This window comes from Seriola aureovittata, chromosome 18 (genome assembly GCF_021018895.1).
Source record: "Seriola aureovittata isolate HTS-2021-v1 ecotype China chromosome 18, ASM2101889v1, whole genome shotgun sequence".
Lineage (NCBI taxonomy): Eukaryota > Metazoa > Chordata > Actinopteri > Carangiformes > Carangidae > Seriola > Seriola aureovittata.
In genome coordinates this window covers 10,118,057-10,132,964 of record NC_079381.1, presented here as the reverse complement: position 1 = coordinate 10,132,964, position 14,908 = coordinate 10,118,057, and the positions used below count along the sequence as shown (strand labels likewise).

The window sequence follows — 14,908 nt, the reverse complement described above, 5'->3', positions numbered from 1 at the left end:
CTATATTTTTAAACTGAAAAAAAAAATGTAATCACTTGTTGTTTAGACTTCCTTAGGCTACCTTTGACTTCATTCGTTTTAAATGAGGATTTTAGGAGTTTGTTTTACCCTAGGCATAGCAATCACATCTGTCAGTGAGTCATATCCGTCAAACAAATCTCCACTAAAACTACTGAACAAAACTGTTTTGTTGGGGGGAAACAGCAGTATTTCTTATTATGAAACCAACATTTTTGGTCAGCAGTAGCAGCAGTTATTAAGCACTGATGTGTCATCTACTGTATTTTCCACCATCATATTACATCACTTTTCTAGTGTAACAACATGACCATTCTTTAATCACATTCATTAACTGTTTAATCTTGTGCATGAATCATGATTAAAGGCCAAATAAAGGGCGCCTGAAGCCGAATTCAAATTCTATCACAGCTGTTTAAATAAAGTTAGAAAAAACTCAAGTAGCACGATAGTGGAAGTTTGAAAATCTAACTTCAAAGTAAAAGCACAAACTAACATTTGCAGTGAATTGGAGCGGGAAGTTGATGATATATTGACAACATTGAAACTTGATTATTTTATAGTATTAAAATCATTATATAAAAGGCTGCTGGGCATGGTGTTACAGGTCTAATGAGTTATTCTTACATGTGTTCTGTTATTTGTTACTCTTCACATTATATTTGTGGATGAGATCAAGGAAATCGTGACCTGTATGTGTTTGCCATGTGTAAAAACATCATATGGGAATGAAACAGTCAGGAACAGTCTTCTCTAAGCTCTGTGAAATTCCTTGGCCAAAGTATAATTAACTACAACAAGTACAAATCTGATTAATCAACGGTGTGTTTAATTCAGGCGACAATTTAAATGGTTCAATTTAATTTAATCTGACTAATTAATTAATTTAGTCATTTAGTAAATAAATGTCAAAAGCACTTCATGTCCATCACAGATTATAACAATCTGAAGTGATGTTTCCCAAGTGCTTATGCTGAGAACAAACAGTAAAGAAAAGTGAATGTATTTGATATATATCAGTAGTAATAATATTTCATATTCTCATTATCATAATCAGCAACTTTAGTATAATGTAGCTGACACAAGTACAATCACCCTCAAAACTGGATTAAATCATTTCAGCACTATTAATTTAAATAATTATCATAGCAGTCAAACATGTTGTTATTATATGTCAGTACACGTCATCAATCGTGCTTGGAAGCGTTATCTGTGATTTTACATTGATATAGGGACTTAAAGCCTGAAAGGTTTAGTTATATTGCGACTCTATCATTCGTTACCTGTAATTCTTTTACGTCCAGCAGAGAGACTTTTATTTTGGGAATTTTGTCCGGAAGTTGAACAGGCTGTTGTGGCAGGCTTGAGGCTGATCTTTGCTGCTCGCGACACAACCGCACACAGCTGCTTTCAGTCAGTGCTCGAGACGCAACCGCCGATAGAGGAGCTCTCGCTTCTTGCTCCAGGGATTGTACCTCAGATGGACTTGATATAAGCCAAGAACACGCAGTTTATCTCAGACCATGAACACTTAGGTGTAAGTTGTTAGTGTAGTTTTGCGGGAGATAAACTGCCCTAATGGTCTTAAGTGTTTTTACCGGCACCGGTTTTAATGTGTTTTATGTGTTTACGCTCAACAGTGAGGTAGACTTATTCGGACAAATTTTGCAGGAGTGTCGGTGTGTGATTTATCCCGTGGATGCGGCTGTCGGGGTCGGTGTCTGAGCCCTGCAGGAGCAGCCTGTCATAGGGCATCATGGTTTCTCTGGTTCTTCACAAGTGGATGAGGAATATTTCTCCGGAGATGCTGCTGTTGGTGCAGATATTGTGGTTTTTACCAGTGACTGGAGCGGCTCCTTCCCTGACTACCGAGCAGCTGGACATGGGGGTGGTAAGTTTTCTACCTTTTCTACCTACTTATGAAAAAGGGTCTTGGAAGTTTTTCTACCTGATAGCACCACTGAATGTAGGGCTGGTGTGTCTTTTTCTGTCTCACCCTAGCATACTGTTGGGCAGTGGGGTGGCAGGTTTTCTCTCCTGTCCTACTTGGGCTACTCTTGAACATCCAGGAAAGAGCAAGTGCAGTCTTCTCAAAATACTTGCTCTGAATGTTAACACCGCTCTGCAGTCCAGTGCACGAGGCAGAGTCCCACGGCACAATGCATGACGACAAATACAAATTTGGATAGGAGCTTATTATTGTCAAATAATAACCTCATTCAAAAAAATAAAATGAAAAAAATAAATAAATAAAGTGGGCTGTAAGAAATGAATGCATGTGAGAGGATTTCCATTGGCATCATATCGACCTCTTCCAAAGTGTGCTGACATAGTACATATCCTGTGCTAATAAGGTGACTGGAGCTCACTGGGATATACTAAATCCATGAGGATTTATAGGATATTTTGTCAGTCAGGACTCTGGAAGACCAAGTTCAGACAATTGACGCCTTTACATAGAGGATCATGTCTATGGTTGAGCAGCAAATTCAACTAAACAAATTCATTATAGCAGGGAATTTACCATCTAAAAGACATAAATTAATCAAGTTGAACTGTGACTGCTTATGAAAAAAAGCCCTTACAGATGATGTAACAGATCACCCCAAAACATCTCATTAAGAGTGAATTTTATATAATGCATTATATTATTAAGTTTATGTTTTGCATGAGTAATGAAGCAAGCCTTTTGACACCCAGGCAGACTGTAAAGTGGTCAGTGGCGATACATCATCATCACACACCCACAGCATATATGTAATGCAGTCAAGACTGAGGTTAAAGGAGCATGGCACAAAAACCAAGAGCTGTAAATGAACTGACATAAGCTTATACTGCATGTGTGTATATATATTTTCCATTTATCCAGATAGATGAATACATTTTGAATGTTGTGTGTAGATATGAGAAAAATTTGTTGACTTGCAAAAGCTCATCATCATCTTTAGAATTTCAACCCCATTAAAGCTGCATTTTGTCCAGATTCACTCCTCAAGGCAACATCCGTTTTTTGTTTTGCTGCTCATCTCAACTTCTGTCTCTCTGTCTTTGTCTTCTTGCAGCGCTCAAACTCTTCTTTCTCAAACCTGCGCTTGGGGATTAAGTTTTTCTTGAAGACTAGAACAAGGAATAAAATGGATCAGTTTCCATTTCTTTATTTATTCTTTGCTTCAGGTTTTTCTTTCACCTTGAACTGCTGCGTCTGTCTTTTTTCTTTTGTCTTGCTATTTTCTGACACATCTTACACACCAAACACTTTGATTGTGAGCTTGTATGGGCCATCATTTTTAATCTAACTAAGACTGCGTGTGGGCGAGACAAAGACAGTTTGAACTTAAATACAAATTATGTAGGCTACCGAAATTTGTACAGTAATTGCATAACCTAAGAAGTCGTCCTTAAAACAAAACAGCACACACAATAGCCCCACCAAGCCTAGATTATTTATGTTTTTTATCAGGGTGAAATACCCAGACTCGATGCTGAGGTGGATGCCAACAACCCTGACACCAGGACATGGTCTGTTGCATCTTAGCTCTAAATCAATTTTTTCTGGTTTTACAAAAGGTCAGCTGGGCCGCATCTGACAGGGTTTTCATCAGGACCTATACACACTTCATCCTCACTGTGTAGCTTCGGCCTCAAACAACCAAAGCCTTAAAACAGGCCAGTACGTTAACAGAGCTCTCCCATCCTTGGTCTTTTAATTTCTTGTCTTATTTTATTCTCTGGTTGTAATATAAAACTATGCTGCTACCTCTGAGTACTAACCATATGTCTCCCAGCTTCATCCGATCATTTTGGAAGAAGAAAAGAAAAAAAAAAAAAAAAGCAACTCCGCTCTTCATTTTCAACCTATGGGAATACTTGCTGTTTTTTGTGTATCTGTCGGGTTACTTCTCTTTTCACTTTGCATTTCAAATAGACAGGATTCAGCACAGTAGAAAATCAAATCAGTAAGGTTGAGGATTATCATTTAGTCTTTCAGTGAACATTAAGTGAAAGTTCAAAAAGAAATAAAATTACAGTTTATCTGTCTGTTGTCGGTCAGACCTCTTAAAGACAGTTATGCCATGTCAGTGTCTGCTGGACCCTGATCAGCCAGGAATTATTACTGGGCATTGTTATCTCTCTTCTTTAATTGTAGACTTCACAGTCGTGAAAGTACATGAATGCATTTCAGCTGACACATCATCCAGTAAAGATAAAATATTTTACTGTTGTGGATAGTTTCGTACAGTAGCTCTAGCACAAACTTTTTATTTTCTTTCCTGGAGATTTAGGTGAACTCTGACACCACAAACACAGCAGTATCACCCGATGAAAAGCTGTTATAAGAGGAGCAATTTTCTTCCATTTACCATGACAGAGAAAATAATACTCAAGGTGGAAGCTTTCCTGTATTTTGAGATAGAGCTGTATGATACACACAGTCCAAAGTAGTCCTGCAGCCTCAGTGCAGCCTGTAGTCTGAGAGCCATTACTCTTGTTGTGATGCCTTGCCCCATTTTGTGTGGCCGGTAAATGCAAAGCAACACTGCCAGCCCAGTGATGAATACACATCTGAAAATGTGCACATTAGTTCAATGGTCTTGAGCTAAATATATCTGTTGGTGCGGGTCACACAGTTTGTATTGTAGAAGTCATGGTTTTCTTAGTAAACCCCGTAAAACAATAATTTCACACTGTGTGGTAAAATTATGAACATTACTTTTACTTTTTAATGTAAAGGTATCTATATAATGTTAATATAATGTTGGATCTGACAATCTTTGTACCAGAGCAAAGACAAATATTGGATCTTTAGTAGATCTAAAGTATGATTAATTCTAATAGTTATTTCCAGTTTGATATCTGTATATCCAAACCAAAATCTCTACTTTCCGTATCAAACACTTAAAATCTGTAGGCTTGCATAGTGGCTGAAATGTATTTGTAGTTTCTTTCTTGCACAAGAAGAGCAGCTTTCGTGATGAGTTTTCACTGTGGGGGAAAAAAAAATGTTGAATAAAAACCTCTGTACTTCAAAACTTCAAAAAACATTATCATAGTATGTTCTGCTTCTCTGCTGTCCCCCTGGTATGTTCAGACTGTTCCTCACATCAGTATTTCACCAAAATCCGGCTTTATACACTTTTTTTCAATTTTTCTGGGAGGATGCAACATGGACCATTGACCATCGATGAGGTTGTCTCGATGGAAGAATTCCCTTGCACCCCAGTGTATCTCTCAGTGTGTCCATACTTTGAAAAATGGAGCATCTGAAAAGTAACTTGCTGTGAAGGCAAAATGTTGGAACTTCCTGTGCCTAGAAACCACAAAGACATGAAAGTGCCTTTCAAGTTTATCATTTTGTACCAGTCACCCAGCTTGACCAGTTCTTACGAGGAAGCATGTGGAATGATCTTTGTACTGTGCCCGCAGGTCCAGGACAGGTCTCACTGTTCCATTTTTTTTTTTTTGGGTGCCAAGAAATACAGACTCTTTCGTCTTTCCTCAAGAGAAGGCAGAGAAGAGAGTCTTCTTTGTAGAAGCTCATGAAGCTTCAGGGAATGAGTGTCCTCCTGCTCCTCCTGCCTGCTCTTCAGAGACTGCATGTGACTCCGTTACTTTGGAGATCAAGGGGGAGGGGTGCAGATAGCAAAAGTTCAGTTCATATTCCTATCTATCCCACTAAAATATTTGATCATAATATATGCTAAAAAGTCCTGTTAGAAGAGAAAGCATGAACAAAGTAGGGCTCACTGAAGTATCTCTTTGGAAGAGGATGTACCTGATAAAGGAGGAAGATTAAATTTAGACACCCGCTGTTCTCAATTAATTGAGAGACAAAAAAGTTTTCTTTCTTTATTCATTGTAACAACAGAGATTCCTGTGTTTGATCACTGATAGCAAAGACAATTTATCTAGGCAGTGAAATCTAACTACAGCTCCTAGTTCATCATGAAAGACAGAAAGAGAGTATCAGTGCAGACAGCTCCGATGATGATTAGTTGGCCAATGACTGATTTCAAGTCCCCGGGGAGCCAGTGGACACACTCAGAGCATCATTCTGTGCCACTGGAAAGGCTGTAAGGTACAGATAGGATCAGATGATTGTTCTCAGTGGATATATGTATGTGTGTGTGCGTTTGCCAGCGTGTGTCTGATCATTACTGCTATCCACTCAGAACTTGAAACACAAAAAGAAAAAGAAAAAATATGAGAAAAAAAACACACACATCCACAAAACAATCTTCTGATCTCTATCATTGCTCCCACCGAGAACCATTACACTTCATAGCTGCAGCTCTCCATCACTTGGCATTTAGTTGAGATTGTGAATCTTATAGATGGCATGCGTCTTCATAACAACCACAATTGAACTGAACCACACACTCAAGCACTGATCAGAAGTATTCATTTTATAGCTTTGCTGCTCTCTGGCTTGATATACTACTGCATTGTGCAATTTCAGCACTTGAGGAACTGAGTCATAACGACTAAAATCTAATACGCCTTGTGTTTTCTGCTCATCATATTCTGTTTCTTGTGAGGAGAATTTTCTCCACTGAAACAGAACTGCCGAGTTTCCCAGAGGAGCTGCTCACCTGAACAATCAGGGCTTCCCTTTTGATAAGCGAGAGGGAGCTGACCAGATTAGCATCTGATAAATTACCTAAATTACTGTATACTCAGCCACCTGTGGAGCTTTATTCATTAAAGAAACACAACCATTACACATTTGAGTGATGATCCTAAAACATTAAGACTGTGCGAGTGTGTGTGACTACACCCCACCAACCCATTTCTAACTTTCATTTTGCTGTTTAATTTCTCCAATGTGAGCACCATCTGGCATCAATTTCACTGGAGCGGTAGTCGCTACCCTTCGGCTGCTCCCATGCCTTCAGCAGTCACTGACAACCCCCCCTGTTAGATATCAAAAATTATGACTTCTTATCAGGCCTTGAAATTGCATTAAGGAGCGAAAAAACAGACATAAAAAAACAAAGTAATTTAAGTCCAGTAATCAGGAGCATAACTGTTTTATTTTGTATTGTTTGAACCCAAAAATCCTCAAATTGTTGTGTCTTCTTTGATAAATTCTGATGCAATTTATAATCTGTTTGAGTTATTTTTCCATGGTCATAGATAGGGCTCATGAAAACCCTTAATATGTTCAGTAATTAGGTCAATAATTTAAGTGCAGCTCGTGTTCTTAAGAGAAGCATAACAGTGACTCAAAGAGCATTCAACACCAAAATAAAATCCCATTTTCAAACACACTCATGCAATAACATCCACTCATGCTTTGGTTTGAATCCCAACTCATTTCGTTCAAGTACCATTAATCATCTCAACAATGGTTCAGGAGCTTTTAGTGTGGATTGCAAGTTGGAAAATGCTAATTTTAATAATTCAGTGTTTGATCTGAAAAATGTAATTGTGAAATAATTTACTGTCCAAACCCAGTTTCGCATACAACCAGTCTGGCTGTCATCATTAACACCACGCTCAGTAGCACAGTGTTTGCCTGAATTTTTTTTGCATTTCACCAGCATTATATTCAGTCCCTTCAGCCTCTCTTCTTCTATTTCCTTCCTGCACTTCTCGTAGGAGGCTTTCTTTCTACCACACATCATGGTTCTTCTGATTACACCCTGCGGGCGAGGGATAGAGGGGGCTCAAAGAGAAAACTGCAAGCAGTGACAGTCAAGGGAAAGTAAGATGGAGGGTTTGCTGCAGTGAAATAGCTATGGGTCAAGAGAAGACATATGCCAAATGAAGAGGATTCTTCCACAAAGACTAATTGTTGGAAATAGTTAGGTAGACAATGATGCATGCAGGAATGTAAAACCACACCAGAAAAACACTGTTATCCTCGTTTTCATGTATATCTGTTATTACACTCCCAGCCTGGATCATTAGGATACTTTTAGCACCACTGTCCCACTTCCATCAAGCAGTGTGACCTTCTGTCTGTAGAAATGCATCGTGGGACTCGTATTCAGGGCAACGAGATTATTTCAGGAACAATGTCATGTGTGAGAGGGCTTGAATGTTGGAGGGAGTATATTTCTCCACAGAGATTGACAGAAAACGAATGTTCAGAATGTAATATATAGCGCATTGTCAGCTTCTCGGGAAGAGGGAAACCAGTCATTCACTCCACTCTTATCCAATCTGTCACCTCAGCCTTGTTAAGCCTAAAAGTTCTCCCGAGACTTGCAAGTTTTTGAGAAGACTGAGGAGTTTATGATTTCCTCAGAAACCAATCCAACAAGGGTCTCAAGAGCCCTGACACCTCATTGGGCACCACTGTAGCATGGCGGTGTGGGACTGATGTGTGGCAGCTGCAAGATTTCTGCATGACTTTTTCAGGCAATGACAACACATTGGTTTCAAGATAAAGTTTGATGGCATGAATCCTGAACTTGATTGACTGCAGGGGACTCTCATATTGACTCATGAGTACAAGAGAATATAATAGTTAAATGAATCTTACAAGACTTATGGCCACATACTCTCAGTGTAAATTTGAAACACTAATTAAAGTAATTTTTTTTTGTAATCAACAGAAGCCAGGTTTATGAAAGATGCTCACACATAAAAACCGTACAGATGCAATATCACACACATAAACTGGTATAAAAGGGCAGAATGCACACTGACAATGTCTCATATATACATTTTTTGTAGATCAAGCAAGTGTAATACAGTAAAGTGGATTGGAGTGTGTATATCTGTGAGTACACACCTAGAAATTTGAACTGTGTTCATAAAGTTCAAACTAAGCTTGTTCTTAGAGCAGTTGTGTTTTACACTGTTTCATCATCTCCCCGTGTTCAGGTGCTTCTCCTTTTATCCTCTATTGTAAAACACAAAACTCAATTTTGATACGACAGTTAGAAACATGATGTCAACTGAGATACAGTATTGCTGCCACAGAATTGATGAATTAATTAATTAATAACTCTATGGGCCCTATTCCAAGCACAACAACCTGCAAAAAAAGTGGCACATGGACTGTGTGGGCATCTCTAAGCACACCTGCTATTTCAGCTCATGTAGGTGCAGTAGGTAGAAAAAAAAAATTCTATGATGACTATCTGTTCCCATCAGTCCAAAGCTATTTCACTCATAATGCTACTGTGTGTCACATCTTAAATGGTCACATCGTATCTTTCTTGTTGTGATGTGGCAATGATGCACAGAATCAATGAGTCCTGGCAATCCAACAACGTGCACATAAACATGTGGGGTTATTCTGTAGCAGCCTGGTGTCATTTGCATGGGATTTAATCAAAGTGGTTGTGCATACTGCAACGCACTGTACTCTTTTCGAATCAGAAGCATCAAATTTATCAACACACCTGTCCTGCTTCATTCAGATGGCTGCAGGGCTTTAATGTACTGAAGGAGAAGAGTCTCAAACAGTACTAGTAGCTGTGGACTATATAGATACTGTGGCAAATACCGTTCATTTACATTTGAAGCATTATTTCATTATTCCACCACATTTGCTGCAAGTATTTAGTTTGCCCGTGTAGACAAAATCAAAAATTGGCAGTGGATTGACTCTGCACCAGAAACAGATGTGAGTCTGAGATATCTATTCTCAGTCCAATGTCTAAGACACGTTTTCCATCAAAACCTGTGACTCGTTTTGCACTGCCTCATTTAAATCAACCTCCCACCTGTATGCACCTCTCTGCATGTGCTGTGCTTGGCACAAATGGACAAAGCGAATTTCAAGGTCAGGAAAATAAACTGTCAGAGTGTAGCTTGTGCTGGTCATTGCACCAACATGGAAATCGAGCCTTATGGGTGTATTCCCACAGCCATGTATAGAGATTGATGCTCTGGTGCTGATTGAAACCTTAGCCAATGCAATTCTTTGAAAATATATTTCATTGAGAGACCAGAGAAACAGATAGAGGTATTTTATATGCAAACCACTGCTTGAAGGCATGTACATCCATCTATAGCAAACTGTGGGAGGGGAAATCAGGCCTGTGCAAGTTTCACAATGATTGAGGTTTATAAAAGAGAACCATGCATATGCATGGCTTTATAAATCTGACAAAAATAATGCATTTGCAAATTTCTGATTTTTCTGTCTTAGTCTTAGTAGGTGAGCTTATTGGACCAAACTGTTTTCCTCAGCAGCATCTGATCCTTCCAGTCTCCCATTGGCTCTTAGTGGTTTCATGACTTACTGTAACTGTGGGTTAAAAGCATGCTGGCTCACTCTCAGGCTTCCCATGTAGAAAACCCCCAAATTAACTCCATGTGGTCATCTCATTTTAACCGAGGCATCCCGTACCTCTCTAGTCATACACTGGATCAAGGTTTTGTTTGCCAATGCTATTCAAAGGACTGACCAGATCTTGTAATTATGGTGGTTTCTGAACTTGTGCTGCTTGCATGTTAAAGTTAAAATAATCCAGAGGCCCGCCAGTTGAACTGAAGGAAACCCCAAACAAACATCAGAATTCCTCTGAAGTTCGTCTTCTGAAACTGGTAGCATTGTAATAAATGCAGTGTGTTTGTATGCGTGCAAGGATAAAGAATAAGGCTGTTGCCTCTCCGGAGCAAGACACATACTGATTTTCATCCGACATTGGCACAGGGGTGATGGGCACTGCTGGTTTTTAGTTTATTTCATATCAACCTGAAGGACAGTTTGTGCAAAATAAAAGGAGAAAAAGAGAAAGGAAAACTGCAGGAGCGTTTGATGTGTGATTTGGAATTAACTTTCAGTACTATATGCTCTCAAAATGAGGGCACATTTGTCTGTGTGCCTGAGCAAAATGAAGACGAGGGAGAGAGACAGGCAGAGAGACAAACTGCACAACTGGGAGACATTGAGTGTTTGGCCAATGTCTGCAAGTAGTGTGCTCATAGAATTATAATAAAAAGCTTGGATGCAATAAGCATTAACGCATAAAAATCAGACAGTGCTACTGAGAGCACAATCATTTTGTCCCACAGAATAATACACAGCCACATTAATTTGGAGAGTGACTGTTACGTTCAAGATTGTATCTTGAGGTCCCTATTAGCTCAGCAATTATTCATTGGCTAATTAGGTATCTGCAGTGTTTTCTTCTCTCTCCAGCCCATGGGAGACAAACAAAAAGAGTTATTTCTCAGTATGTATCTCCCTAAATGACAATTAAACTAATTACATATCCCCCACAAAAGATCAAGCAGTTTAGTGATCAGACTGTAAACTCTACTGGAGTAAAGTAGAAATTACATCAGAGTTCAAGATCATGGCTGTGGCAGGCAGCCAGAATTATTGCATAAGAAAGATAGAATTCTGTTTGACCTTGATTAGTTACTCATAATTTGCTGATTAGATTAGAATAAGACACTGGAAGTGATCTCAGAGGGTTCAGGCTCATGGATTTATTCTCAATAGAGATCTTCACATGTATGTAAATGAATTTTTTTTTAAATCATAAAAAATGAACTTTTTCCCCATTCTACAATTCACACTCCATCTTGCATCAGAAAAACCTAATTTTTTCATCAGCTAGGATTTATTTGGGTGTTAAGACATATTGTAACACAGACTGGAGATGTGCTGCAAAACATACACACCCTGCTTGACATCTTTAGATGGAATATAATTTGGACCCTCAGATACTAAGAACAAAGTAACACTCCTCTCAGTTGAAAAAATATAGATTCTTGTTGTGATATGTTTTGATCAATCAGTGCATTGGTGCAGAAAAAAAAACCTCTGTCAGATTAATTTAATTCACCATGATGAAATCTGTTTTTTGAGGGAGGAGGAGGGAGTATAACAAATTTATTAAATGATTGTGATGAATGTAATATTAATAAGTCACAGCCATTCTGCTCCATGATCCTATATAGTAGTAATTAAGTTTAATTAACTGATCCTGATAAGAGTTCTGATGCTCTTCCAAAGAGTTTATTCTTTATTATCGCACTGACAAAAACATCACTCTGTGCAAAGGCATTATGAGTACAGTCTGATTCAGTTTGTAATATAAACTTTCTAAATAAATGAACACTTTATTATTTATTTTGTTGTCATTTAATATTGTTGGAGCCAACATATTCAGAGTCTCACACAGTGGACTTGTCAAACAGCTCTTGTTTGATGAGTTTTTGACTGAATCCATATTTACTCGTCTGCAGCCATTTCTTTCTGGCTGAGTCTGAGCTGTCTTTTTCTTTTTTAAAATTTTACAAATTGTAGGGGTGGAAAGAAACTGGATAAGAGTCGTACAGTATGTAAACTGGGTCATGGAAAGATCAAATGTTTTCAGCAATACAACAAACATTCACATTACAAATTTCCACCTGGAGCTAGAGCTGGAACTGCAGCGAAGCCTTCAGCAAGTGTCAAAGCAGCACGTCTCTTTTTTGTTTTTTTGTTTTTTTTTTATCTTGTTGAATATTCACACTGTTGGAGAATATGCTGACTTTCTCACGAAACCACAATTTGCAGGTTATCTTTGCTTTGTATGGAAATTTAAACTTCAACAGCCTTTGATTGTTGAATCTCAGCACGATACATTGAAATCAGATCTTAAGCTCCTTGAGTCCCCTGTATTTTCACATGAATATAGGAGATATCTGAGCGGTTAACACCGGCTATGAGTGTGTATTGATTTTATTTTTTTAGACTCTGACATTTTTTAAACTTGTAGGAGCAAAACAAATCCTCAGATCTGACAGCCTGTTTGTAACCCACGGTTGCTTCGACACTCAGTCATTAATACGGACACAGAATTGAAGCTAGACTCAAAGTAAATAGTACACAGTGGCCCGTTAAGCTCTGTGTTCAGCTTGAGCAGAGCAGAGTGTCTGCAGCAAGGCAAGACCAAACAGATGAAAGCATGAGTTAGATACAGTATGTTGGAGCTTTGTGTGTCTGTTTTGATTTTATAAATTTGACATTTTTGTTCATATTTATTAGCCCATGTTGATTGTGATGGTTTGCCTTTTCAGTCTGCTCTGTGAACACAGGATAATACAGCTATTGTATGTATGATCAAACCGACTTACCAAATCAAATTTAATGACAACTTTTGCTTGTGTAAATGATCAATTATTTATCATGTGACATGTCAAAAACAAATATGAACAAATGGTCAGACTTATTTTTTCTGACCAAAGTCATTAAACTCAAATAAATTCTGTTTTATTTATGCAAGATAAAGAGAAGCTGCAAATGATTTTCTCAGAGAGGCTGAAACCTATAAATGTTGGACATTTTTAATGATACATTACTTATAATAAATTACTGATTTTATAAAAAAAAGATTAATTTTCCCTCGGACAACTAGTTGCTTAATCGACCAATCATTTCAAAGACAACATTATGTACTCTGTGTCTCTCGGTATGCTAGAAGCACTTGTCCTTATCAGAGTCGAGTTGCTGAAGTGGATTACAGTTTTTAATGCATTTGTAATGCATGTAAAATTCGAATGAAGGTGCATCTTATATCACTCTGCAGAAGCAACCAGATACTCTTTATAACCGCACTTGCTTAAAGCATCTCTATTGTTTGAAGTACTGCTGAGGTAAACAGAAACCCTGTCGCTCCACAAACTCACTTATGCTTCTCAGACTTCTGTGTTTCCCCCGACTCCTATCACGTAGTTTTATCAGATCGTGGCAGGATGATAAAAAAACATATTCGTTATATTCCAGGACTGTGGGGCTCTCTCTCTCCTTTATCTGGCTCTCCCTGTGAAACATCTGACTCTTCTTTTGTTTATCCTCTTTTCTATTGTCAAGCAGATTTGGCTAGACAAGGAATTCCTGCCTAAACTGATGATATCTACTCTGATAGTTTGTTTCTATGCAGTACATGTTTGTGTGCTTATGTATTCTGGTTGTTGATTTGTGAGTCGGTTGATTAGTTGGTTTGGTTTTGTTGTCTTTTTTTAATTGGGTTAATTTGGTATTTTTTGATTGTTATAGTTTGGCAGCCTTTTTTTTGTGGCTTTGGTATAAGTGGACATAATCAGCAGGGATGTGCCTACAAGATCAATGATTGTTAAAATGTCAATACAGTTTTATTATATTATGTGATCATTCTAATTTCTAGTTACATTTATACTTCTAGACTATGTGATATGATACATACTGTCATGATTTTCAATGCCATAAGTACATTTTAAAAGGAGCAGCTGTGCAGTGGTTAACAAATGAACAGCTTTAACACCTCCTTTTCTCTTTCTCTCCCTCTTCATCCCACTTTCCCCACCTATTTCTCCGACATTGTCTTTCATCGTGTGTGTATATCTTGCTAACTGACTCAAGTCGCAATGATTGGCTGAATAGCATCACATGACCAGTGCTGTTAGGGCTAGAAAAGCTGTGCCAGTTAAAATAGGAACGCTACGTCAAATTTAATAATTGTCAATAATTTATATGTTACACATCTGGGATTTGGAATGTGGACCGCCAATTGGTGTCCTCTAGTGTAGCATATCCTTCATGTTTTCTTTTTCTGCCCTGTGTGCACATAATTACAAGAACATAAACATGCTATTTTAACTTTGTACTTAAACTCAAATCATTTTTCCCTGACCACCAGACTGTCATGAGTATAACGTGAGCTCTACTTGAATTTCTCTCCTACTGCTGGCTACAATTGTCCTGGTTTATAGTTTCACAGTTAGCGCTGCAGCTGGGCCATTCTCTGCCCATAAAGCATCTTATTACCACAAAGCATGATCACAGCTTTATCCACAGGAGATGAGTTGAAAACACACACACACACACAGCACCATCCCCCTGACATCCAGCATGGAGAACCATATGCATTAGGAATGAAAATGCACAAGAGTAAAAGATAGGCCATGAATTGCATTGGTTCATGCATGCACATACATGGACAAGCTGTCTGTCTCA

The 14,908-nt window shown here is 38.3% G+C and overlaps 1 protein-coding gene across 1 annotated transcript in view; it reads left to right on the top strand.

Moving 5' to 3' along the window:
- Positions 1–1,451: 1,451 nt before the first annotated feature.
- mmp17a (matrix metallopeptidase 17a) overlaps positions 1,452–14,908 on the top strand; it is an 80,678-nt gene continuing 67,221 nt past the window's right edge. The window contains exons 1-2 of the mRNA XM_056404407.1: positions 1,452–1,555; positions 1,690–1,909. Of these exons, the coding sequence (XP_056260382.1) occupies positions 1,775–1,909 (135 nt within the window). The 5' untranslated portion in view covers positions 1,452–1,555; positions 1,690–1,774. The remainder of the gene's footprint in view (positions 1,556–1,689; positions 1,910–14,908) is intronic.